The sequence below is a fragment of the Talpa europaea genome, assembly GCF_964194135.1.
Source record: "Talpa europaea genome assembly, chromosome: 5".
NCBI classification, from domain to species: Eukaryota; Metazoa; Chordata; class Mammalia; order Eulipotyphla; family Talpidae; genus Talpa; species Talpa europaea.
This window is the reverse complement of record NC_140071.1, coordinates 15667161-15693544: the sequence shown is the minus strand read 5'-3', so window position 1 is coordinate 15693544 and position 26384 is coordinate 15667161. Positions and strand designations below refer to the sequence as shown.

The window sequence follows — 26384 nt, the reverse complement described above, 5'->3', positions numbered from 1 at the left end:
ATTAGCACTATGCTGTGTTAAAAATACAACTTTCAGTTAAACAGTAAATTTTATTCATAGATACACATGAATTCCCACTTAATATGTGATACAAATACAATTTCTCCCTCAGATTTTCTATTTTAGCAGAGAAAACAAAGTATGACATACTCATTTAAGAGACATAGAGTGATTTTGAGGAAATAAAATGTCTGTTTTCTGCCCTTTTAGCACTTTGATGCCAAGTGCAATCAGAAGGAATTGTGTTTTGGAACCTTCAGGGAGGTTCTCTGTTGGAATTTGCCTCTCTGGCTCCATGAAATGAAGTAACAATTAGAGTTTTTGATTCAAAGCCCTTATAAGCATTGAAGGGTCAAGGGTTGATGTGAACATTTATAAGCATTTTGGCCTCTGAGAGCTTCATTGTAGAATTCCCCCTTTTTTCCAAGGTTACTTGTGTTCTGGCAGGACCTTCCCTTTTTCTGCCTTTTCTCAGGCGCCGGAGGGCCATCTCACTTTTGAGAAAATGTGTGTTCTGAATGTTAATTTGGTAAGAAATGAGCGAATTTAGTTTTTCGTATCCAGTGGCATGAAAAAAGTCAAGCTGCTTTCAAGCCTTCGAGCAGATTCTCGGGAGTGTTAGCTGCCTTTAGCTTTCACATGCTGTCGTCCTCTGTGTGGCAAGTCCTTGTACGGGAAGCGCAGTTCTCTTCAAGGAATTTGCCTAATTTGTTCTAATCATTTTGGTAGTAGGCACCTGGAGGGATAGTTTGTTAGAACTAGCACTCAGCAGCAAAGCTTGTGGGCTCTGGAGTTCATTGAGGTTTAGACTGAACTCTTGGCTAGCAACTTACATCCTGTAAAAGGAAAGTAACTCAGCCTCTTTAAGCCTTGATTTTTTCATCTGTAAAATGGGCAATACACACCTACTAGAGTTGTGAGGATTAATGAGATACTGATGAAGAAAGCTTACCTGGCACATTGTAGAAGCTGACGAAGTGTCATTACAAGTGTGCAGTTGAAGTGGAAGCTGAGACTGACAGCTTGTGGAGGGCTTTGATCTCTGTGCACAAACTTGAACACATCTGTGTCCACTGCTTCGAAGTCTTTTTGACTTTATGATTTTTCAGCAGTGTTCCAAATAAGTGCAGTTGCTGTGTGTTCTGTGGATGAATAACATCTTGTTATAACGCGCTTAGTGGCCACTGAGGCTGGGGTTCACATGCATTCGGTGACTAGGTTGCTCTTTCTTAGCGGCTGGCTTTTCACCACACTGTCCAGCTTACTGTGTTGGTCTGACCTCTCCTTTCCCTGGGAGCAGTGCTGAAGGAAGTCTGATGAGCAGCGGCAATTTCATAGAAAGCTGAGCACTGTTAGGAATCTTGGTGGTTTTTCTGTCCGTTCCCTACAGTGTTGAAATTTACCACATATTTCATAAAATATGTAGCTCCTCAATGACTTAGCCACTTTGTGGGTTTTCCCTTTTATCAGATAAAATTTTGATCAGCAACTTGTTGCCAATAACAAAATGTATTTAACCTTATCTTTGGGCAGGAGAAGAATTAGTACTTTATTTTTTTTATTTTAACATTTATCATTTTAAAACATTTTTAAGACAATATTTGCTTCCCCCCACCCCCTCAGATTGAGTCCCCATAGAATTTCCTTCCCCAAGGCACCTGTGCACCATCACCCCAGTCCCCTGTACTATTTACAATAGGTAAAACCTGGAAACAACCCAAATGCCCAAAAATAGATGACTGGATCAAGAAGATGTGGTATATATACACAATGGAATATTATTCAGCAATCAAAAAAGATAAACTCATGCCATTTGCAGCAACGTGGATGGAGCTAGAAGGAATTATGCTCAGCAAAAGAATTAATACTTTAAAAATGAAAATCGTGTACTTAGCTTTTGGGACGTTTGTCAAAGATGAGAGTAGGGAAAGGTCTGCAGCCTTTACCGTTTTTCTTCCAGAAGGGGCTTGCGTAGGTTGATACTCATATTTCTGCCAATGATACTCATATTTCTGGAATGGCTCTTCATGGGTCTTCCTTTACAGTTTCCAGATAGGGAAAAGTCCTCCTTTGAGGGCACATGTATTTGGCTCATTTCCATGTCTCGAATTTGACCTTGCACAGGTGTGCTGTGGAGCTCTCTCAGACTGGCAGTCATCTCGTTCCATTCTTTTAGATGGGACCCTGAGGCCAGGACAGTTGCTGATAGCAAGATCTACTTGATAGCTCTGTAGGCTGGAAGACACCCAGGTGCCTGATTTAGTCCTGTCCTTTTCCTGAAAGATGTTTATCGGGGGTAGTAAATACTCTGTGCTAAATTTACTCCCCTGCTTAAAATCCTTCAGTTGCTCTGCATTGGCCACAGGATAAAGCTCAGACTCCTTAATATGATTCCTTTAAACTGATGCTTGCCATATCGCACATCTCGTAGAATTACTTGCCTCTGTTCTTACAGCATCTTCTCTTTTCTCCCCTTCTCCCGCTTGTCCGTCTGCTGGACTGCCGCACACCCTCACTAGCGCTCCCCCAGAAGGAGTAGTCTCCCCTCCCTTCTCCTCCCTCTGTTGCTCTCCCTGCAGTTACCAGTGTCCTCCTTTTGTGCTCCCCTATGCCCAAGCCAGCCCCTTTGTAATAGCATCTGACTGTTGTTGTGATTGTGTAAATGTGTTGGTGTTGTCTCTTCTCCCACTGCTCCTTGTGCTCCTTTTTACCTTGTACTTGGTAAAGATTCATCTGAGGGCCTCCCTGGTTGCTCAGGGGGTTGAGCGCTGCACTGTGAGGCAATCTGCAGCCTCTGCAGCGTGAGTTCAATCCCTGGCCGGCTGGAGATTGCTTCCCACATGGCGCAGCAGACCTCTCCTGTCTCACCCATTGCTCCCCTCAGCTGTGTGTTTCGGTCAGTCTGCCTGTTCTGCTCCCCACTCTGTCTCTGGTGGATCCTCTCACCCCCCGCATCTCTGGCCTGTACCCCAGCTCTTGTGTGCATAAATAAATAAGTCTTTAAAAAAATGAAGTTTCATTTGAATGATCTTTATCTCTTTTAAGTCTCCTCCATTTCCATACACAAATGTTAACTACCTTTGGAAGCCTAGTATCAGCCTCTGCTTCTAAAAAAAAAAGACATATGTACACACACGCACACACCATACATGATTCAGTTGGAAATGACAAGGAAGAATGATATGGGAACTTTTCTTTTTTCCTGTATTTTCTCTTGCTTCTGCTTTAGCTGGTGAGGGGGTGGGAATGGAGGTCAATGTAAGGAATGTGGTGGGAGCAGCCAAGGAAAGCCATGAATGAGGGGTTTTAGCAGCTGAATAATGGCAAAACCCTATGAGGCATACTAACTCCACTGAAACTCCCCAACGTGAGTCAGTACATGCTGGATCTGGCATTTGACGCTTTCCTGCCAGTCTTCCTTGTGAAGTGGTAGTTCTGCCGTTGGCTCCTAATCCTCTGACCCTGGATATATTATTACATATTGACATGTCGCCTCACATGACCCTTGCATCTCTGGTTTCTGTGTTGTTAATTTTTTTTTTAAAGATTTATTTATTTATTTATATAAGCACTGGGTACAGTCAGAAGCGTGGGAGGGTGAGAGAATTCACCAGAGCCAGAGCGGGGAGCAGAGCAGGCAGAAGGACCGAAGTACACTGCTGAGGGGAGCAGCGGGCGGCAGGAGAGGTCTGCGCGCCATGTGGGACCCTCCCCTGGTGGCCAGGGAGTAGCCGAGGATAGAACCAGCGCTGCAAAGGCTGTGGGCAGCTTCACAACCCAGCACTCAACCGCTGCACCACTGGGGAGGCCCTGTGTTGTTAATTTTTTAAAAAAGATTCATTATTTATGCATAGAAGAGCTGGGGTACAGGCCAGAGGTGTGGGGGGTAAGAAGATCCACCAGAGACAGAGCGGGGAACAGAACATGCAGACTGACTGAAATATACTGCTGAGGGGAGCAGTGGGCGAGACAGGAGAGGTCTGCTGTGCCATGTGAGTTTCACCTTGGCCGGCTGGGCTCGAACCCACGCTGCAGAGTCTGTGGACAGCCTCACAGTGCAGCGCTCAACCACCTGTGCCACCAGGGAGGCCCACTGTGTTGTTAATTCTGTAGACCTAAGTCAGTCATACCCTTCGTGATGACCAGCAGAAGTCCACTGTAACTGAAAATTGCTAACCAAGGGGATTTACTATAAAGACAGAGGTGTGACCCATGAAACTGCAGGCCATGAATTAGACTTCATAAAAGCCTGGAAAGCATTGAGGGTCCAGACCATTACTGTCTCTGTGTTTGGGGGTTGGTTTTTCTTTCCACAGATCCTCTTCTTGGGTCTCCTTCTCGACAAAACCACAGCTTTCTCAGCTTCCCCATGTGTGTGGGAAGTCTGAGTTTAAGAAGCCAGTTTGATTAGCTGTTCCTAGACCTTCACCTCAATTAATAGGGGAGGTTAAATGATTAACTCTTTGTGGACTCCTGTATGTTTCTCCAGTCTGCAACTCAGGGAGCAGGGTTCACTCCAGGAGGATGAGGGATAAAGAGCACATGTCTGGGGATAGGAAGTTTTTGGTAGGACAGACTCCTACAAGGTGTCTCCTGATTGTTTTGTTTATGAACTGTAAAGGAAGAATTCCACTGACCGCTGCAAAGGATTGATGTGTTGTAGGTAGTTTGGATGGTATACGTTTTTTGTCAGCAGATAACGTCAGCAGAAGTAACAATAGGGCAGTCTCCACTCTGGCTTATAAGCACTAGTCAAAATGATGCTAGAGTGTTCTAACAGCTGATTAAATTTAATGAATAGCTTTGCTCTCTCCTCAGAGAAAGATGACATACCTGTCAAAAATAATTGTGCTTTAGCTCTTTGCCAGTGATAGATGATGAGAACTCTCGATGCGAATTTCTAAATTACCAAAACACTCATGGCACTCATGCAAGAGCAGCCCCTCATGTGTAACCTGGAGCACTGCATCAGTCATCTGGGGAGCTTTTTACAAGGCCAGAGGCCCAGCTTATCCCCTGCCCTCTCAGGCCTGTGGTAGGACCTGAGAGTTTGTAGAGGTAACAGCCACCCCAGGTGAACTGACACTTCTGGAGTTTGAGAAACATGTCTCATAAACTCCGTTTATTATCATCTCCTGGGATGGAAATTGCAGTCATCTCCAAAATAGACCACGCTCCCCATGACCTCCCTGCAAAAGCCAGGGCTTTTTCCTTCCACTTCAGCATGGGTTGTACCCATCCTTTTTCTGCCTCAGTTGTACCCAAGTTTCTTCTAATAACAAATTTCAGTCTGAATGAGCACATGCAGAAAACTCATACCTCCCAGAATCTTCTACCAAAAATGAAACAAAATTCTATTTTGTTGACAAAACTTTTTGTGTCTTATAGAATTTTCCACAGTGAGGATTTGACTGATTGCTTCCCCATGGTGTTATTTAACATGCTCCTCTGTCCCAGTGTTTCTTATGAATTGGTAGATTACCATAGGAGCTCATGCATGTTGAGCAGATATTTTGGCAAGAAAACTTCATAGCTGGTATGGTAGATTTCATTAGGAGGCTCACCATGCTCTTCTTTATGTTAACCAGCTATTTATAGCCTAGCTTTAATCCATTATTTGTGAAGGATTCAACATAGAGGCACTTGAAGATATTTTTATTGAGAAACAGTGACACTGAACCCTGATTCCTTATTGGCAGTGATGTGTCCCACACCACTTCTCATGGTACTGAGCCCGGGGATGCCCTGGAGTAGATGGACCAGTATTGAGGCATTCCTCTTTTCCTGTGCTGACCTTCAAGTCCTTTGCTGATGTCCATTTTCTCTCAAGATCACATAATAATCTTTTGCTTTTGAGCCTGGAGGCTCACTAGAGGAAGAGGGGATTCATTCTGTGGAATGTTTTTGCTCTCTTTCCCACCTGAGCTGCCTGACTTTGCTGTATGGCATTTGTTCTTTTAAATAGAGAGTACCGGGCCTCCCCTGGTGGCGCAGGCAGTTGAGCGCCGCGCTGTGGAGCTGTCTGCAACCTCTGCAGGGCCGGTTCTATCCCCGCCGGCTGGCGAGTGTCCCACATGTGGGGCAGACCTCTCCTGTCTCGCCCGCTGCTCCCCTCAGCAGTGTACTTCGTCAGTCTGCCTGTTCTGTTCCCTGCTCTGTCTCTGGTGAATCCTCTCACCCTCCTGTGCATCTGGCCTTTACCCTGGTTCTTGTATAAATAAATCAACAAACAGATAGATAGATAGATAGATAGATAGATAGATAGATAGATAGATAGATAGATAGATAGACAGACAGTACCCATCCCTGCCCCTCCTCCTGGGACACCTGATAGTGACTGGTCTTAAATCATTAGTTAATACGTTGAACTAGTCTGTTGGAATTTTTCTATCTTCCTTTAGTTAAAAATACTTCTAAAAAAGTAAGTAGCTTGTCAAAAGTTCTTCATGGTTTATGGTGTCTTAATGTTTATTCTGAAAACATGACTTCATTTTAATGAGGAAAAAAATTCCCCTTGCTCTTCTCTTTCAGGAAATTCACACAAATGAAAAGGAAGTAGCAGAGAAGGAAGTAACTCTTCACTTGTTGCCAGGTAATAGTCATGTCATCCTCATACCTGATGTCCAGCTCAAAGACAGTGACCAATTATATTATCCCTGGTATCTCGAGATATAAATTCCTTTGTTTTTTTCCAGATGGCATGTAACAATAATAAGTTGAACAAAACTATCAAGATCATTAGTTCAGTAACAAGTATTACAACATCTACAAAGAATTTTTCTTCTTCCACCCTCCTCTAAGTAAACCTGGGAAATTCTCACTGCTTTCACAAGCAATTGGGGCCTATTTCAGGTAGCCTTATGTGGCCCTGTCCAGTATTCTGTTCCCTAGTCAGGGAAGGCCCTGTGACCACAGAGCCCACACACTCCCTGTTGCACAAATGTAGATGCCTTTAACTCTGCAGCTGCTTCTCTGGGATGCAGCAGGAGTGGCTTCACCTGTTGTCGCTGCTTGTGCACATGAACATCAGTGCCAGCATGCTGTGGCTTACCCTTTCTCCATGGCTGCCAGGGCTCAGCTCTGGTCATTAACCAGGAACCTGGATTAATGAAGTCTTTGAATTGGAAGAGAGTGACTTTATTATAGTGTAAGTCAAATTTTGATCTTTTCTAAAAATTAAATTTTTATTGAAGTAACATTCCATTATAATATTTTATGTCAGCTGTGCATCACTGAGAATCATCATGTGCTATATTAGATTAGGGTCATCAATAAAAGTCCAGTTCTACCTGCCACCATACCATTGTCATCTTCGTGCTGATTTGCCTCCTTCCCCCCTGCCTTTGGGATCCACTCATTGGTTTTATAGTCCAAAATTTTTATTTTATTTAGTTCAAAGTGTGATTATTTCTGATTTCAGAAACCAATTATTTGATAGTATATCTTTTCCATACGTGGGATATCTTGAGAACTTTGCTTTCAGTTCTTCTTCCACTTTCTTTTTCCTAATCCCAAAAGCTTTTTTCCATAACTTTTTAAAAATATATTTCCCCAAAGCACAAGAGCCCTTGTGCTGGTACTTTTATTTTTATTCCTGTTTATTGGGAGGATGTGAATATGTGCAAGTTTCTGATCAAACTTTTTTGGTAAATATGTTGTAATCTATAAAACTTTTTTCAGTTCTTAAGTATCAAAGTATCATTATTTTTCTAATAATGATTAAATCCATATAGCCTATTATCTTTCCTTTTCTTGGGTTATAGATTTTAAAATTAACTTTTATATTTAGCTGAATCTTACACATTCTCTCATCCCCTAGATTATCTCACAGTCTCTTCTCTGTGTATAGCTATGAGCTCACAGCTAATTTCTCTGAGCCCCAGTTTCCTAGATTGGATTAAGACCTTTTCCAGCTCCTGCCCCTCATGATTCAAGCCTGTTTGCACACACAGGTGAGAACTGCCATGCAGCATGTCATGCATGCAGAACCTCACCTGGATGTCGGATAAGCCACTGCACGTCTTTGCGTGACCACAGGACAACTGGATATCTGCCTGATCTAGGGGAGAGACTATGAAAAGTCAGGAGTCGAGAGCACAGGAAGCCTTGCTCATATGTCCTCCACCTTGGACTTAGCTGAAGCACATTTTCTGGGACAATTTAAAACCCCATGAGACTCTGACTTCATTGTTTTCTTCAAGCTGCATGGCTCTCCAGAGGCTGAATGACTGAGCCATCTTCCAGGGTTTCCTTAGTAATTAACCCATTGGCAGATGGACCAAAAAACCATGATATGTGTCCCCAGTAATCTTAGTGCCTGGAACCTTTATTTGTTTTCACATTGAAAGTTATACTAAGTGAATTTTGAGGCAGAATATAAATTTAAAGACAGTGAAGAACTATCTTAAAGATTCTGAAAGGATTTTGGCTTGCTGCTGGAGTAAGAGAAAATTGCTTTTCTTTTTTGTTGCAAAGTATTTACACTTAGCTTTTCATTTCCCCTGCATCTTTTACTTGTCCTCACCCAGACACCCAGTCCTCACGAACTTTTCTCCTTCCAGGCAGCAGAGTGCTTTTCTACCCCGTAGTCCTCTTCTTTTTGACTATGAAGAGAAGTGCTGTCTCTCCCCCCAGGAAATACAGCTTCTCATGTAGGCTGGGCGCCTGCAGATAGAGCAGGAAAGGTGACACAGTGAGAGGAAATACTCTCCCCTAAAAAAGAGAGGAAACAGTTTTTTTCCCACAAACCTCTGACCTCCCTTTTCCTCCCATCCTTGTCTGTGGAGCCAGAATGAGTGTTGTCATGCAGTAGAAGGTCATGCGGTGCAGCCTGAGTGTCTGAGGAAGTTGCCTGAAAACCCTGTGGCCAGGGAGACACCCCTGCTCTCTTAGCCATTCCAGACTGAGATAGGGCCCTTCCCTGCAGCAGACTTGAGTCCTTGTTCTGTAGCACAAGGGCGGGCCTTTCTGTGAGGTGTCATTTGGCTCAGATTCATAGAAGCACTGAGCTCCATGCTGGCAAGTGTAGCTGAGATCGCCACCTATTTGGAAACTTCTGTTAGTCACAGTGAGAAGATAGAGAACTGTCATGTGTGAAAGTATGACCGGGCTATTTTGATTTCACTCTTCAGTGTTCCCCATGCTGCTGCATCTTCTCCCCTGTTTTGCAGCACTCACACTGCTGAAACTGAAGTTCTGAAGCACAGCCCAGTGGGGGGGGGGGGGGGTGTGTGTCTGTGTGTGTGTGTGTGTGTGTCTTGACGCAACTGGAGCCAAGGCAGCCTTGACTGTTTGTACACTGTATGTCCCCCAAGGACTCTAAGGAGGACTTATTTTGATCTCCATCAGGTGAACAGCTGCTTTGTGAAGCCAGCACAGTACTGAAGTGTGTCCAGGAAGATTCCTGTCAGCGTGGCATCTATGGGAAACTGGTCTGCACAAACTTTAAGATTGCTTTCCTGGGCAATGACGAAACTGCGTTGGACAGTGATGTATGTAGGAGCTGGATTGGCTGGATTGGCAGGGCAACTGTGGCCCATATTTTTCAGCTTCTCAGTGACTCCATCACCCATAACACACACAAACACGAAGGACAGTCCTTTCACCCTGGTCTACTCTCTGCCCTCCTTCTTGTGGTCGAACTGTTCTAAATCCCCCCATGGGGGCCTCCTGTCACACTGGCTTGTGCTAGATTTTCTAGGTTGACACCATCACCTTTTTCTTATTCTCTTCTATATTTCAGCGCAGTATGTATCACTCTTTGGGAATAACATCTCCCCAAATTTACTAGTTCCCCATGTTTTCTGAGACTGAACTCTTCCTTAAGTCCAGGAGCAGAGTTCAGGTACGAAGCTGATGCTGAATGCAGCACTTGGATTGGAATTTTACTTTATGTTTGTTTGCTGCGCACCAAGTAGTCCTGTTCCTGTCAGACTCATCCCTACCTGTGAAGAATGAGCAGTGGTGTAAGGAGAGAACTGCCTTCACCGCTCCGCTCGAGAGTACTGCATGTTCAGGAAAACCCACCCTCACATCTTACCCAGCAGCTCTGAGCACTCAGAGTGTGGTCTGTGCTGCTTGCTTCCTAGTCCCACACAAAGGCAGCATTGACAAAAACTTGAATCACCTGGGATTTCTAAAGCCGGTTTCATGTTGCTGTGTCACTCACCTATTTGCATCTGTGTGGAGCACCATTAACCTGTTTGCCACTTGCCCCTTATCTCTCAGAGGGACTGTGCGTGGCCTCGTGGGTTTGCCTGGCAGGGCTGAGGAATGGCACGCCATGCTGGATTTGAAAAAAAACAGAGTGCTCACCAGCCTTTTTCACAAGCACTTAGTCACTTCATTGTCCCGTTCCGAGGGATGTATCTCTTACTGTGTGAATGGAGAATGGTGATTTGCCCTGCCTGCAAATGCCTAACACGCAGAGAAAGGACTCACGGTTGCTTCCTTTTGAATCTTTTAGGAAACCCAATTTAAGAATAAGGTTATAGGAGAGAATGACATTACACTCCATTGTGTTGACCAGATTTATGGAGGTAAGTATCTGTTTTCCCTTGGGAGAGTTGCCACCCTTTGAAAGTGTAGCGATAGTGATATTATTTTTGTGATCTTTTATAGTTTACTACAATTTCTTCACCTATTTGTCCTGTTTAAGTCACTTTTACTGATGAGAGAATTGAGGTGCAAAGTGACTTGTTTTGGGGGTTACTTAGCTGGTGGAACTCGGACTTGAACTTGGAATCTGTTTTTTCTATTACTCCACGATGTCATCATATATTAGATTTTTGACTACGCTTTTTGCTATCAATGTTAGTTGTGCAGGTTTTCCCTTAGAGGCTAATCTGATGAAGCCTTGGACTGTGCTTGATGTCTGTTCTGCTGACTAAACAAACCTCTTTTGCTGGGCCTCTCTCAACCTCTCTGTTTTTTGTCATCAGGGCATTTTCAGAAACCATTCAACAGCCACTTACATGCCTAAAACCAGTGGGTGCTGCTTGGGTTCAAATTTTGGCACATGGAAGGGGAGTTGTCAGGAGGCATCTGAGCCATAAATCCAGGGGTTACTATCCTAAAGACATGCCTCCAGTAATTTTATAGTCTTTTGAAGTATAATCTCCATCTTTTATTTTTTTTTTAAAGATTATTTATGCATGCATGCAAGAGCTGGGGTACAGGCCAGAGGTATGGGGGGGGGGAGGTAGGAGGACTCATCAGAGACAGAGTGGGGAACAGAACAGGCAGATTGACTGAAGTACACTGCTGAGGGGAGCAGCGGGTGAGTCAGGAGAGATCTGTGGGTTGCTCCCTGGCCAGCTGGGGATCGAACTCATGCTGCAGAGGTTGCGGACAGCTTCATAGGTTGCGTCTTAATCCCTTAATCTCCATCTTTTATAATCTTAGTTTTTGGAGCTGGGTTTTCTGCAAGTCAGCAGAGTCAGTTCTGATAGTGGCCAGTCTGTCTTAGTCTTGTGCTTTCTCCAGCGTAATAGAGAACCTTAAAAGTTCTTAGAAAGTTAGGGCCTTTACCCAGTGGAACTGGGCCCCTGCTGACAGTTACTTAGAATGTAGTACATTCCTCTCACTTTTAAGAGGTGTTTTTAGGAGGTAATCATCTACCTTGTTTCTTTAGAATTAACTTTTGTTTATTTGTTGCCTTGTATTTTCCCTTCCTGATTTTATCCTTGATGTATAGTGTTTGATGAGAAAAAAAAAGCACTCTCTGGACAACTGAAGAAATACCCTGAGAAATTGATCATCCATTGCAAAGACCTCCGTGTATTCCACTTTTGTCTGAGGTTCACAAAAGAAGAAGAAGTCAAAAGGGTAACTAGTTGCATGTTTTTAGGTTTTAATTCCCATTAGGTTTTCCCCACTAACTCTAGTTTTTGCTTATATTGCACAAAGTTGAGTGGAATCTTTCACTCTGTAAAGTTAGTTATAATCCCACATGGTTCTATTAGAGTTAAGATATAACTTGGTAAAGCATGAACATGTCTTATTTTGGTGCTTGTTACTGTAATCCTATAATTCATAATGTTTTTGCTCCTAGAGCCTCTCAAGGGTAGGAGGAGGCAGCTCGGAAAGGGAAATGTGGAACAGCTAGAAGCAATCCTCTTCCCTCACCTTTGACAGCTTTTCTAAAAGGCACTATTAATGCCTTCCAACTACTGGAGTGGAAATGAGTCTCCATTTTGGGGGTAGCAGTTATGTGTGGAAAGATGAGGAGTACACAGGTCACGTGGGCCAAGCCTCGTCACTGAAAGAGCCCCCTGCTTTCAGAGGCCAAGGAAACTCAGTGTTTTTCCCCAGAAAATTGACATGCATGACTGGATGTAACTTCCTAGATTTCTCTTATTAAGATTAATATTATTATTAAGATCATGAAGGTCAAAGTTGCCATCTTGTCAAAAATACCAGGGGAAATCTAGTAAGAGGCCAGTTCCTCTGTTGTCTTTGGCCAGATAATTATCCAGACTTACAAGGAATGCCTTGATTTTCTTTCAGGTAGTGTAAGTAGTTCAGCTGAAATAATAAATATAACTCCAGTATCTAAGCAAGAGCAGAGTGGTATAGGTCTGGAAAATTCCCTGAGAAGCCAGAAATTTCATTCTGAGTGATGATTTTCATCATCTATCCAAACATGCTTTTGTTTGGAACTTCAAACAAAAAGTACAATGGTTTGGTTTCCTAATCTTCTACAAACCCCAAAGTCTGCAACAAATGGGATCAGATAACTAAGCATCTTAGTTATTGTCTGAATATGGCACTTCTGTGTGTTTTAGCACCGTTTTTTAGAAACTAGACTATGTTTGAAAAATTCCCTTAGAAATTCAGCTTTCTTAGAAAACCTCACAAAATGGTTAGCATTCAGTTTATTTATCACTGTTATAAGAGATAATGTCATAGATACAGATCTCAACAAGTGTTAGTGTGCTGGCCCTGGGAGCCTGCCAGCTTGATTGATGATGATGTCCATGTTATAATTCTTTTCCAGATTGTGAGTGGCATAATTCATCATACCCAGTCGTCTAAACTGCTTAAACGATTATTTCTGTTTTCTTATGCAACCGCTGCACAAAATAATACAGGTAAGGTTATACTTCGTGTGTGGGACCCTTTCGGTTCCTACCTGAAACAAGTGTCAGAAAGTGCTTTATGTTTTCTTTCTTCCCCTCCAGCCACTGGTCACCTTTTTCTTGGGTCATCCCTGCAGCTTTCTTAAAAAAAAAAAAAAAAAAAAAAAGAATTTCTTTCCCTGTGATCTTCATTGCTTTAACTTATCTTTTAGGTATGTTTGCTTTTTGTGAGAGTTTATTTGATTGTTCTCTTGTGAAAGATAAAACAAGTACATTATAAGTGGAAATGTGAGACTAGAGAGAGACAAAGTTGAGACAAGTTTAAAATAACCCTGTTTGTCACTGGGTTGTTTCCCACTTTAATATATTTGACTTCATTTCATCAGGCTCTAGAGAATGTCTTGCATTCTAGAAAGTTTTTAAGCAACCAGAAAAAGCTTTATAGCAAATATTTTGGGAGCGGTAGAACAGTTTTACGTAAAAGAGTACAACAGAAAGCTACTTTGGTTAGCAAACTTAAGATTCCAAGTATTTTCCATGTGTTTGCTGGAATCTTTTAGGTAAGTGATCTTTTAGGTAAGAAACGTAGGTCGTTTCCAACTACTGGAGTAGAAATGAGTCTCCAGTTATGTGTGGAAAGATGAGGAGTACACAGGTCATATGGGCGAAGCCCAGTCACTGAAAGAGCTTCCTGCTTTCAGGGGCCAAGGAAACTCAGTGTTTTTCCCCAGAAAATTGAATATTGAATTAGATGTATGTATTAGCTCTTAAGTGCATATATCAGATTTTGTGGAATCAGGGTCGCATCTGTGATCTTTTAGGTAAGAAACGTTAGTCATTTGAATTAGCTATTAGTGCCTAGATCTTCCAGTGTTTCCATGGAAGAGGTCTGTCTTTTTTTTTTTTTTAAGATTTATTATCTTTACTTATTTATACATACAAGAGCTGGGATGTAGGCCAGAGGTGTGGGGGTGGGAGGATTCACCAGAGACAGAGTGGGAAGCAGAACAGGCAGATCTATTGAAATACGCTGTTGAGGGGAACAGCAGGAGAGACAGGAGAGGTCTGCTGTGCCATGTGGGTCAGCTCCCTGGCCGGGGATCGAACTGGTGTTTCCGTGGCTGCCAGTAGCTTCCTAGTGCTGAGACTTAACCCCTTGTGCCACGAGGGAGGCCCTAAGATGTCTGTCTTCCTCCTTTTCTAATCTTTCCCTTGGTCTGTTCACTTGCTCTGCCTGTTACTCTTAAAATGCAGTTGATGTTTGCAGGACCTGAGTGCCATGTGCTTTTTAGTGGGGATGTGGCATGTTTGTTAAGTGCATATATCAGATTTTGTGGAATCAGGGTTACTTTGTTACTAATTTCTCATTTAGTAGACATTTATGGAACACTTGCTATGGGTCAGGCACTGTGGGATATGGAGATGGACAGGATGAAATCTCTTCCCTCTAAGAGCAGCTGAGTGACATGTTGTCTGGTGGAGGGGCCGAGGAGGAGGAAGGTGCCCAGCTACCATGGGGAGGGAGGGCTCCCAGGAGGTGAGGTGTGTGCCTGGACCAGTGGAGAGCATGGGAGAGTCTGTTGGGCACAGATGGGTGCTGTAGGCATAAGGATTGGCATGTGTAGGGATGTGGGTCTCAGAGAGAACACACATTTTGGGAAATGTGGTGGTTTTAGTAGAAAAAGTATGAATTTCCAGGTCTGTCCCACTGGGATCCAAATTTTCACCCAGCTGTGTGATTCTTGGGATGAATTTATCCTCTTGGGCCCTCTGTTTTCTCACTTAAAAAAAAAAAAAAAAAGGCAATGTTAATGCCTCCCTTGGAATGTTTTGAAGATTATAAATTGTTCAATGCATTGCAATTAGGGTATAGCCATTAAATGAGGGTTCACTGAGAGCTAACTGTTTATTATTCAGGACACATTACATGGAGAGAATTACATTAACATAAAATATACTTAGCACTACTGTTGGGCTGAACATAAAATGTGTTCCTTAGTTCAGCAAATTCATCTTTGTCGCTGACAAATCTTTTCATAAGTACACATGCCAGTTCATTGGGTGCTGGCTTACAACACTTTGTTGCAATAAGAAGTATTTAAAATGTGACTTCTTTGTTGCTTACTGTAATTTAAATAAACATTTATTGGGTTTACATTTGAAAAATCATAGTCTATTTTTAGGAATTCTGCCTCTTCCTACCATCCTGATTCTTGGTCTGAACCCACTGTGGGACAGATTCTTGGCTTACAACACGTCTGTCTGTGTGCCAGAACCTCTACTTGCTCAACCTTGGCAGTTACATTACTTTGTGGTAGCGCTTTGTGTGTTGGAAGGCCCAGGATATGTAGCATCTGTTTCAACTCCACCCTTTTTCTCTCCCTCCAACCGCCCCTCTTTTTTTTTTTAAAAAAAGATTTATTTATTTATACAAGAACTGTGGTACAGGCCAGATGCGTGGGAGGGTGAGAGGATTCACCAGAGACAGAGTAGGGAACAGAACAGGCAGACTGATGAAATACACTGCTGAGGGGAACAGCGGGCGAGACAGGAGGGGTCTACTGCACCATGTGGGACCCTCGCTGGCCGGTCGGGATCAAACCGGCACTACAGAGACTGCGGACAGCTTCTCAGCGCGGTGCTCAACTGCCCCTCTTTTTTTTTTTTCAGTGAAAGTTATAACTGATAGATGTTAATTAAGAAATTAGCTTCTCGGGGCCTCCCTGGTGGCGCAGCGGTTGAGCGTTGGGTTGTGAGGCTGCCCGCGGCCTCTGCGGCGCCGGTTCGATCCCCGGCTGCTCCCCGGCCACCGGAGGAGGGTCCCACATGGCGCGCAGACCTCTCCTGCCGCCCGCTGCTCCCCTCAGCAGTGTACCTCGGTCCTTCTGCCTGCTCTGCTCCCCGCTCTGGCTCTGGTGAATTCTCTCACCCTCCTGCGCTTCTGACTGTACCCAGTGCATGTATAAACAAAACAAACAAATAAATAAATAAATAAAACATGCCTCTATAAAAAAAAAAGAAAAGAAAAGAAATTAGCTTCTCACTGAGTGTAGGTTTGTAGAAATGATTCCTTTGCAATTCGAACATACTTTATTATTTTTGGGCTTAATAATTCACTAATGTGCTTTGACTGAAAAGTCCTAAGTGCTTATAACATAGTCTTTTAGATGAGGACCTTTCTGTGTAGCTAAGAAAATGGTTTAATCTACTATGCTTACATTGGAGTGTTGTTGTTACACCCATAGGGAATTATTTTTTGCATTTATTACTTTATGTAGCTACCTGAGTTTGAATTCCAGTTCTGCCATTACCTAGCTTTGTGAACTTGGGCAAATTACTTAATCTTTCCGTGCCACATCTGTAAAACAGGAAATAATATTACCTGCTATGCAGGGCTGTAAGGATTGAGTCATAAATAAATAAAATGAAACACACTCAAACAGTGCCTGGCACACACTAAGTGCTTAACCACTGTTTTTACCATTATCCTTGTTGTCATTATCCTTGTTATCATCCTTTGTATGATGATCTGGTTTTATTAAAAGGAGCAGCAAACACTTTGATTTTCCTGGAAGATTTGTATTTTGAGAGGTACAGAGGCTTGAATTATGATTTGTGTAGTTTGACGCATGTCACACACAGCAGGTGGTGTTGTGGCATGGAGAGGACCCAGGACATGTCTGCTGGGCTGTAAGAGTACTGTACCTGGGCATTTCCTCCCCGCGGGCAGAGTGAGCAGAGCAGGGCCGGAGGCAGCAGTCCCTGTCTCTGTGTAACAGCCCTTGGCAGAGCCCTGACCCTCATCCACTGTTATGTTCATGGCCTTGGGTAACCAGGTATTGCACTGGAAAATCCTCCTGTTGGCAGTGATGCTCAAATTGACGGAGGATTTACACTGAGGAATCTGGTGTGCTATTCAAATGAGTTTGCCATCTTATGCATACATTAGTAGGGCTAAAAATATTTTATTTTGGCATTTATGCCAAGCCTGTCTTCTAGTGCTTCACAGGATCTTTTGATGTTATATAAATTATCACATGGTCCGATGACTGAACATAGAGCTATAAATTACTTTTGCAAGGAATGGAACAAGCACAACTTCTTTCCTCCATTATAAAAAGAGTCTCAGTCATAATTTTGGATGAATGACAAAAAGAGGGAAGACGTTTAGGAGTAAGCAGTGAATTCATTCTGCTGGGATAAAAATGATCTTATTGGGGGAAATTGGGGAGCCTCTTTCACATCATTAAAATGCCAGTGCTTCATGACAATGTCTTATTGTCTTCTTAAATGTGTTTTGTTAGCCACTGATCCCAAGAACCATACTGTAATGTTTGACACGCTTAAAGACTGGTGCTGGGAATTGGAGCGGACCAGAGGCCACACGAAGTATAAAGCTGTCAGTGTCAATGAAGGCTACAGAGTTTGTGAAAGGTATGCTGTCAGTGCTGTGCTGTTTCTGACAATTCATGTGTTTTATAAGTCACTCATTTGAAATATATAGTTTACCTTTGAGATTTAATTTACATGTCTTGTAAGTCACCCATTGAAATATGTAGTGTTTTTAATTTTATGTTCATAGTATGTGCAGTCATAACATCACAGTTTTGGAACATTCTTGTCATTCGCCAAAGAAAGCCCAAACCCATTAGCAGTCACTCCACATGTCCCCCCGACACTTCCAGCCCTTGGCAACCTAGACAATCTGGACCGTCTACTTTCAACCTCTACAGATTTGTCTGTTCCAGGCGTTTCATGTAAATGGAATTCTATAATCCATGGTCTTTATGCTTGATGTCTTCCACTTAGCATGATGCTCTCAAGGCTTGTACGTGTTGTGTAGCATGTGTCAGAATTTCATTCTTTTTTATTGCTGAATAATACTGAATGGTATGGATATATCTATATATATGGTATGGAGATATATATATGTGTGTGTATATATATCCATAGCATATTTTATTTATCTGTTCATCAATTGATGTACCTTTGGGGTGTTTTCACTTTTCAGCTGTTAAGAATAATGCTGTGAACATTTGTGTACAAGGTTTCATCTCTAGATTTTTTTATTTCTCTTGGGTATATACATAGGAGTAGAATTACTGGGTCATATAGTAACTCTGCATTTGACTTTTTGAGGAACTACCAGATTATTTTCCACAGCAATTGCACTATTTTATATTCCCATCAGCAGTGTATGTGATCCGACCTACATTTTTTTTTTTTTTTTTTTTTTTTTTTTTTTTTTTTTTTTTTTTTTTTTTTTTTTATAGAGGCATGTTTTTATTTATTTATTATATTTGTTTGTTTGTTTTGTTTATACATGCGCTGGGTACAGTCAGAAGCGCGGGAGGGTGAGAGAATTCACCAGAGCCAGAGTGGGGAGCAGAGCAGGCAGAGGGACTGAAGTACACTGCTGAGGGGAGCAGCGGGTGGCAGGAGAGGTCTGCGCACCATGTGGGATCCTCCTCCGGTGGCCGGGGAGCAGCCGGGGATCGAACCGGCGCCGCAGAGGCCGCAGGCAGCTTCGCAACCCAGCGCTCAACCGCTGCGCCACCGGGGAGGCCCCCGACCTACATTTTTAAAGGATGACTCTGCATAGTCCTCTTTTAGAAACTTCAATCTTATCTCTTTAGAACATGCTCCCCAGCACCCTGCTAACAGCTTCATAAAATTTTTGTTTTGTAGAGCATTTTATATTCATAGTTCTGAACTGCCTCTTCCACACATTAGGTTTGATTTTGACCAATCTCAAGCTTACAAAGTTAGTCCTGTCACTGCGTGAGCTGGGATAACAGTGAAACGGACCCTTCAGAGCAAGAGTTGTAACATACTCTGTTCCCAGCCTGCTCTCCCCACTCCCTTTTCCTGTCACAGAGCTGGAAAAGGGGAATTTAGTTCATGCTCAGAAAAAGGTTAGAAGCCCAAGCTCATGGGGGGTCATAGTTGGCAAGCTCACCCCCCTGCCCAGAATTGTTTCTAAAAAATGCTGTCACGTCCTGGTTAAATTCATTGGTGTTTGCATGGGTATCAGCACATCAAAAATATACTTAGGAAAGTTGGGGCAGGGGAATGTGGACTTTTTATTAGTGGTCAGTGGAGAGAGTGAAGCTTTAGAAAGAATTCGGTGCAGTGAGTGCTCAGTACAAACACTTCCCTTGGATGCCCTGGGCCTGCTTTTCTGTCCCATGGGGGTGACCCAGGAAAAGCTGTGCTTGTTTCTCACCGAAACCACTTAGGGCGGCTGCCTACCTGGATTATTGGGATAGCTAAATGAGTAATTTATGGTAAATAATTAGAACAGTCTGGCATGCAGTGAGCACAGGCCCTTTGATAAAATGTCTGGGCAGCAGTCATCTTAATTACTGGTTTTCAAGTTAGCCTGACTGAAAGAAGCATAGTTGCTTATATTGTTATTATATAATAAAAGATCATTCTCAGATTTGGAATTCATATACTTCAGATGTCACATATTCCATTCCCATCATTTTGTGAATGAGGAAACAGAGAGGTGGGGTGACTTGCCTAGGGTTCAGCAGAGGTAGAGGCAAACCTGATTTGAAATTCAGAGTCCCAACTGATATGGCCAGAGACAAATTCATCTATGCTGGTTCTTAAGGAAGTAAGGTCCTTGTCATGTCACTCTGTTCAGCTTCCTGTGCACTTTGAAATCAAACTTATATATTTAGTGACTTTTAAGTTCAGCACTGAAACTGATGACATTCTTGTCTTCTAGGTTGCCAGCCCACTTTGTTGTCCCCAGCCCTCTTCCCGAAGAGGACGTTCCACGCTTTCAGGGTCACGGCATACCAGTAAGTTTGTGTGCAAACCCCAACAGCCATGGCCGCTCAGCAGTCCATCCTGACAAATTATTCAACTCGCAGACCTTGGCTTTGGTACTAAAGAACTTGTCCTCGGTCCAAGAGTGATCCAAAAATATCTTAGAGACTCCCTAGAGAAGTCTCTTAGACATGAGGCTCCCCTGGACAGCATTCTAAAGTTTTCACAGATGCACTAGGGTTTTTAATCAGTGATATCTTAAAACAGCTTTAAGAGGATTACAAATTTGCCTGCTATTAGGTGCCTGCCTCATTTGACATCTAACCATTGTACAGATGAGTTGACCAATCTAAGGGTTGTGGGTTTAAGGTTCTTTTTGGCCTCACTAGTAATCTTTGAATGGGTGTGGCCATGATTTCTCCTGAAGACAACATGGAGAGCTTACTTAGTTTTCGAAGAATAGCCTGGGATGGGAGCCATATTTGATAGGTCACTGATCAAAGAGAAGCAAGACTGTGGCAGTTTCTTCGGTTTCTAATTGGTGCCTGGGAGTTACCAGGCCTGCAGCGAATTTAGTAAGGAATGAGAATTACAGATAAATGCTGTGCTGCGCACAGGACTGGTTCAACAAAAGATTCATTCCTGTGTGGGAGGTGAGGTGTTCAAGCAGGGGTCACCTGCCCAAAAGGCCTTGCAGGCCAGGCAGGTGATGATTGTGGCCCTTGCAGTGAACCGGAGACCCTATGCCTGGTCGACTGGGCAGCTTGCTCTTCTGTGCTAGGCTGTTTGTGCCACTGGGAAGAAGGGTCTGGTTGTTCTAGATGTCCTTATTTCACAGGAGAAGCCCAGCAATATGGACTTTTATGTGAGTTTTTCCAATTCCTAAGTGTTTGCAGCTGATTAAAATGTTTAAAAAACTATCTTTGGGCTGCAGCGGTTCCTATCAAAAAACTATCTTTGGGCCGCAGCGGTTGCCTCATTGGTTTACTATCTTTGGTTTAGAACAGTGGTTCTCCAATTCTGGTCTCAGGACTCTACACTCTTGAAAAACTGAGGGTCTCTAAGAATTTTATTTATGTGGGTTGTATCTATTGATGTCTCATATTAAAAATTACAACTGTCCAGGGCCTCCCCGGTGGCGCAGCGGTTGAGCGCTGGGTTGCAAAGCTGCCCGCGGCCTCTGCAGCGCCGGTTCAATCCCCAGCTGCTCCCTGGCCACTGGGGGAGGGTCCCACATGGTGCGCAGACCTCTCCTGCCGCCCGCTGCTCCCCTCAGCAGTGTACTTCGGTCCTTCTGCCTACTATGCTCCCCGCTCTGGCTCTGGTGAATTCTCTCACCCTCCCACGCTTCTGACTGTACCCAGTGCTTGTATCAATCAATCGATCAATCTTGTATAAATAAATAAATCTTTAAAAAAAAATAAATAAATAAAAATTACAACTGTCCAAACCAAATAACCATATTTTTTGTCAGTTATTCTTTCAGAAATAAAAATGCTATCCAAATAAACAAACTAAAAATTCTTTTATGTTCATTTTAGTGACAAACTCATTAATGTAAATAATATTTTTAAGATTTGTTTATGCATACAAGAACTGGGATGCAGGCCAGAGATGAGGGGGTTGAGAGGATTCACCAGAGACAGAGTGGGGAGCAGAACAGGCAGCTGACTGAAATACACTGCTGAGGGGAGCAGCGGGCAAGACAGGAGAGGTCTGCTGCACCATGTGGGCCAGCTCCCTGGCCGTCTGGGGATCGAACTTATGCTGCAGTGGCTGGCGATAGCTTGATAGCGCTGAGACTTTAACCCCAACGCCACTAAGGAGGCCCATGTAAATAATATTTTTATGAAAAAGAGCTGTATTTTTCAAACAAAAATAGAATAGCATTGTTTTGTATTTTTGCAAATAGAAGACAGCTGGATTCTTATATCTGCTGCTTCTGTTCATTCTGTTGTGGTATGTGAAGGTTTGGTCGAAGAAGACCCAGGGAAGGGAGCACTATCTAGTAGCCTTTTCAAATAATGGAGAATATTGATCTATGATAACATACCAAAACATTGATAAATGGTGGTTTTGTTCTCTGCTAAATTGAAATCCACTGGTCTAGCATGTAGTTTGAATGGATCTTAAAACACATATGATTTTTTTTAAGATTTATTTATTTATGCATACAAGAGCTGGGGTACAGACCAAAGGTGTGGCGGGTGAGAGGATTCACCAGAGACATAGTGGGGAACAGAACAGGCAGATGATGAAATACACTGCTGAGGGGAGCAGCGGGTGAGTCAGGAGAGGTCTGCCGTGCCATGTGGGTAGCTCCCTGGCCAGGGATCAAACTCATGCTGCAGCGGCTGCGGACAGCTCTATAGGTTGCGTCTTAACCCCTTGCGCTACCAGGGAGGTCCCACACATGATTTTTTAACTGTATGCGTTGGTCTTCTAGAAAGTGTTGATTCACTAGATTATGTAGATTGTCTAAATATGACATGTTTTCTTATAAAATGTAAAAATCACATTCATTAATATCACTCTGTCCCGTCTCATCAGTAAAATCTTTAAATATTGAGAAGCTGTCCACTAAAGAAATAATTTTCCAAAATTTTCATTTTTACTTGAAAATTCAATTTTTAACATTGGCAACAATTTGCTGTTGTTTTCTTGAAGTGATGGGCTCAACATTATTATTTAAAGAAAGAATGCCTGCCAGTTACCAAAATCTAAACATCTGTAGTTTACCTGTCACTTTTTCAGATCCATAAAAAATGCAGCTAGTCCTGCTCGCAACTCAGGTGCACAAGTGTTTCCCTTGAGACAAATACTGTACTTCAGTGTTTACTTCCTGCTCACTCACACAGACTGTTAGAAAGATATGTATTGGTCAAGATTTATAGAATTAATTATGTTTAGTCCTTATTAAAAGCATTCTCAAGTGAGACAGTGGTTTTCTGCGTGTGGAGCCTGTGAGGCCAGTTCCTTTTGGTAGCAGCACTTTCAACCAGCTAGTAAGCAAGTGAAAAAATACATCTCAGTATTTCTTATTCTCAGGCCAGCTGAAACGATGTTGCCTCTTTCCCCAAAAGTGTAAACTACATTTTGAGAGTCACTGTTTTTTAGGAGAAAATGAGGGTCTTCATTCTTTGGCCTTTCATAGATGAATCTAGAAAAAGAGAGTATGCTCAGTGGATCGATTGTCTGTCTACGCATGTGGGACTAGGAAGCTCTGTCGTCCTACATTGTGTGAAATGTCAGTACTCTGTGTTCTAACCAGGCCAATGGCTGAGAAGCCAATGTCCTGGTGAGACCTGAGTGAGGAGCCAGCCGTGTAACTCTTGACAGAAATGTAGGAAGGTGTTCTTACTTTATTCATCCCAGAAGTCATTAGTGGAGTTTGCATGATTGGACAGCAGAAAAATAGGATCCAGCTGGAATGTGCACAATTATCCCAGGACACAAAGCTCTGAATACATATAACTTAAAAATTTACCTTTAGGGACATTTAATAAATTCACATTGTTGTGCAGCCATCACATCACTAGCTAGTTCCAGGACATTTCCGTATGTCCATGCTTTTTTACTCTGACTTTTCACCTAGTCTGTACTTTTCTTGCACTCATCTTTCCTTCACTCCCTTTTCAGTGAAGACCTGCCTCATTTGTAATTTCTCTCCTTCCCAAGCTGCCAGTCTGGTGGTCTCATGAATCCTCCGTTGTCTTCTGATCCTGAATATTATCTTTGTTTTGCTGTGGGGCCACTCAACACCCTGGAGGTTATTACATCAGGCAGTGCTGGGCACCTCGCTGGGTCCATGGAAGCTGATCTTACCTTGCCTCCTGGAACCCTTGTTCTCCAGAAGTCTGTTGTTTAACTCTCTTGGTTCCTGTGTCATTCTTCCCTGGGGCTGCTGTAAACATATTTTTCCTTAAGTTTGTGATTCCATTCTGAACTCTTACTGAGAGATTGCCTTTCCCCTACTTCAGTGGGCTCTTAGACCAACTCATGAGCTTCCTTCTTCCTTAGCTTCCTCCTTCTGCACCTCCCATTGTTTCTCTCTGCACTCCTATTTCCTTTGTCTAGAGTCCAAACCTCTGCCTGGGTTCTTGATCTCATCTACCCTAGATTTTTCTGGAACCCACTTCTGTCAGTCTTCCCTCTTCCATGTGTATCTTTCCTTGCACTCTGCTCTTCTTGAAGACAACCTTGCCTCCCTCTAACCTTAACCTGAAGAAACCCTCCCTTAAGGGTCAAGTTGCTGTCTTGGTCACCCTTCCTGTACTGCCAAACATATTTAAAGCATTCTGTACTAATTTTCTTGACTTGCCTCTTGATGCCTTTCTTTTTGGATCATGACATCTTTTCCTGTTCTGCTGACTGGCCCTCCCTTTCGACGCTTCATCCTCCATGCCATCTCTGCAGTTCTTAATGTTGATTCTGCTCTCCCTTTCTTGGTGTTCAGGTTCCCATGTTGGCTTTAGGAACACTACCTTCTCAGTCCCCTTTCCTCCGAAAGTTCCTTTCCTCCTTACAATGCTTTCTGGCCTCTAGTTGTACATGGTCCCTAAATCTGTCCTTGACTCTATTTAAAGAGACATCCAAAGATGTACCAAGTAACAAATACTCTCCCTCCCCACCATTAAAAAAAAAAAATAAACAGGATTAATGAATTTGATTCTTATGTGTTGTCCAGTGTTTCAGACTAAGGATCCAGATAGAAGTTGTGCATTACAACCTGGAAGATGTACTTCTTGCTAAATTCCTGTGAGATATCTCTCTAACCAAGAATTCTGCTTGTTTTCTGTTTTACTATCTCAAATGGAGACTAGTAAGGGGATTGCCGCTTAGGGCCTCAGCTCAGATGAGACACTTATAGTTATGTCCCAAATAGAGAATGAGTTGTAGTTGAACAGCCCTGGGAGAGGAGACAAAAAGGACTCAGGAACTTAATTTCTTAGACTCTGTCTCCCGGTTATGATTGAGTGTGTCCCTTTTATGCACTGGGGCCGTGCCTGCTCAGGAGCAGGAGTGCGCGGGCATCCAGACACTGATGCCTTTGGCTCAGGGCTCGAGACTGGTGCTTTCTGCACATTGTTTAGCGCAGTGTTGGGAAAGGGACTGAGGCAGCAAGGGGCCTGTGGATTTGTCTCCGTGTGCTAGCACTTTGCCTCCTCGTGAATCTCACAGAAGTCAAGTATACAGCCTGGGCGTGAGAAGGGAGTGTTCTTTGGGGCAGTTCCTAAAGCAGTTCTGTGGTCCTCAGTCCTCGCTCCCTGCTGGATTTATTCTCTCTTCTCCATCAGCTCTCATGTCCAAAGCTAAGTCCTGCCTCCTTCACCTAATCCCAAAACCCTGGTTGGAGGTGCCTCCTGAATATCTCCACACATGTCCTGTTGACACGAGATAACGCTGCATACCCAACACTGATTCCACCTTTCCCCTGAGACCCCAACCAGTTCTTCTTTCTGACTTCCTGAGTGCAGTACCCAGTGTCGCATGCCGGCTTGTGTGCTCGTTTCTAACCTCTGGGCCCAGAGGCCTCTGTATAGCGTACATAGCAGACGCACGGCAAAGAGGCGCCCCCTCTGGGCAACTCAGTTACAAAAGGCCATTTTGTAATTTTGTTCCCCAGCTTGACCTTTGAGCCCAGACCGATGGCTAGGCCTGCAGAACAAGGGCAGCCACTCTCAGACCGCTGGCCAGGTCTTTATGTGGAGCCCAGAGTACACAAGCATACTCACCTGTCCCAGCCAGCCTTTCCTGCTCCACCAGTTCATGCTGTGCTAGAGATTATTATGCCCCAAGTATTGCCTCAGTTGGAATTGCCTTTTGTTCTTGCAAAACAGTAAACAAAAAGCTCCCACTGTATGTAAAAAAACTCCTAAGCACATGAACTTGTCACTTATGGTAATTTATATTTCTTCCACTTCTGTCCTCCTTTTGTTGTTCCTTGAAATTCTCTTCTGCCATTGACTGCACACTGCCTTATAACACCTGTAAACTGATTTCCCTTTGAGGATATGGACACCTTGCTGAGAGACTCAGTAGCTTAGCTGTCCTTGTGTCCTCTCCCAACCCAGTGTGCTACCTGCCCGGTTGAGTCCCTTGTTGGTGTCTGTGGAAGAGCCTCCTTGCTGGCCTTCCCAGTGCGCACTCCCACAGATGGGACCTGTTCCTCTTTTGTCGGTGCAAGTTACCCAGCCTTGCTGAGCCTCAGTGGCTTGCTGCTAATGGGGATAAAATCCTGCAAGTACTGGTGTCACTGAGAAAGAAAAAGCAAGCTCATATGAGACATCCAACGGAAGTGTGCTCCATTAAGGGCTGCTGTCCTGATAATGTCACCATCTAGCTTTCAGGTACTAAAGCCAAGTTAAAGGTGAATGTTAGACCATAAGCCAGTCTGAGTCTGTTAACCTAGACCTGGATTTTTTTTTTAAAGGCTAAATCAGTATTTTCCATTGTGAGGTGGAAACCACTTCTTGGCTCAACAAATTGAGTCTATCCTAGCCATTTTGTGCTAATGTTATAAAT

General features: G+C 43.3%; 1 protein-coding gene across 3 annotated transcripts in view; it reads left to right on the top strand.

The window, feature by feature from the left end:
- MTMR12 (myotubularin related protein 12) overlaps positions 1-26384 on the top strand; it is a gene marked incomplete at both ends in the record, with an annotated part of 60236 nt that overhangs the window by 19171 nt on the left and 14681 nt on the right. For all 3 annotated transcript variants that reach the window (XM_084233458.1, XM_084233460.1, XM_084233459.1), the window contains 7 exons: positions 6532-6592; positions 9349-9491; positions 10466-10538; positions 11696-11826; positions 12998-13091; positions 17384-17513; positions 19816-19891. In XM_084233458.1, the coding sequence (XP_084089584.1) occupies positions 6532-6592; positions 9349-9491; positions 10466-10538; positions 11696-11826; positions 12998-13091; positions 17384-17513; positions 19816-19891 (708 nt within the window). The remainder of the gene's footprint in view (positions 1-6531; positions 6593-9348; positions 9492-10465; positions 10539-11695; positions 11827-12997; positions 13092-17383; positions 17514-19815; positions 19892-26384) is intronic.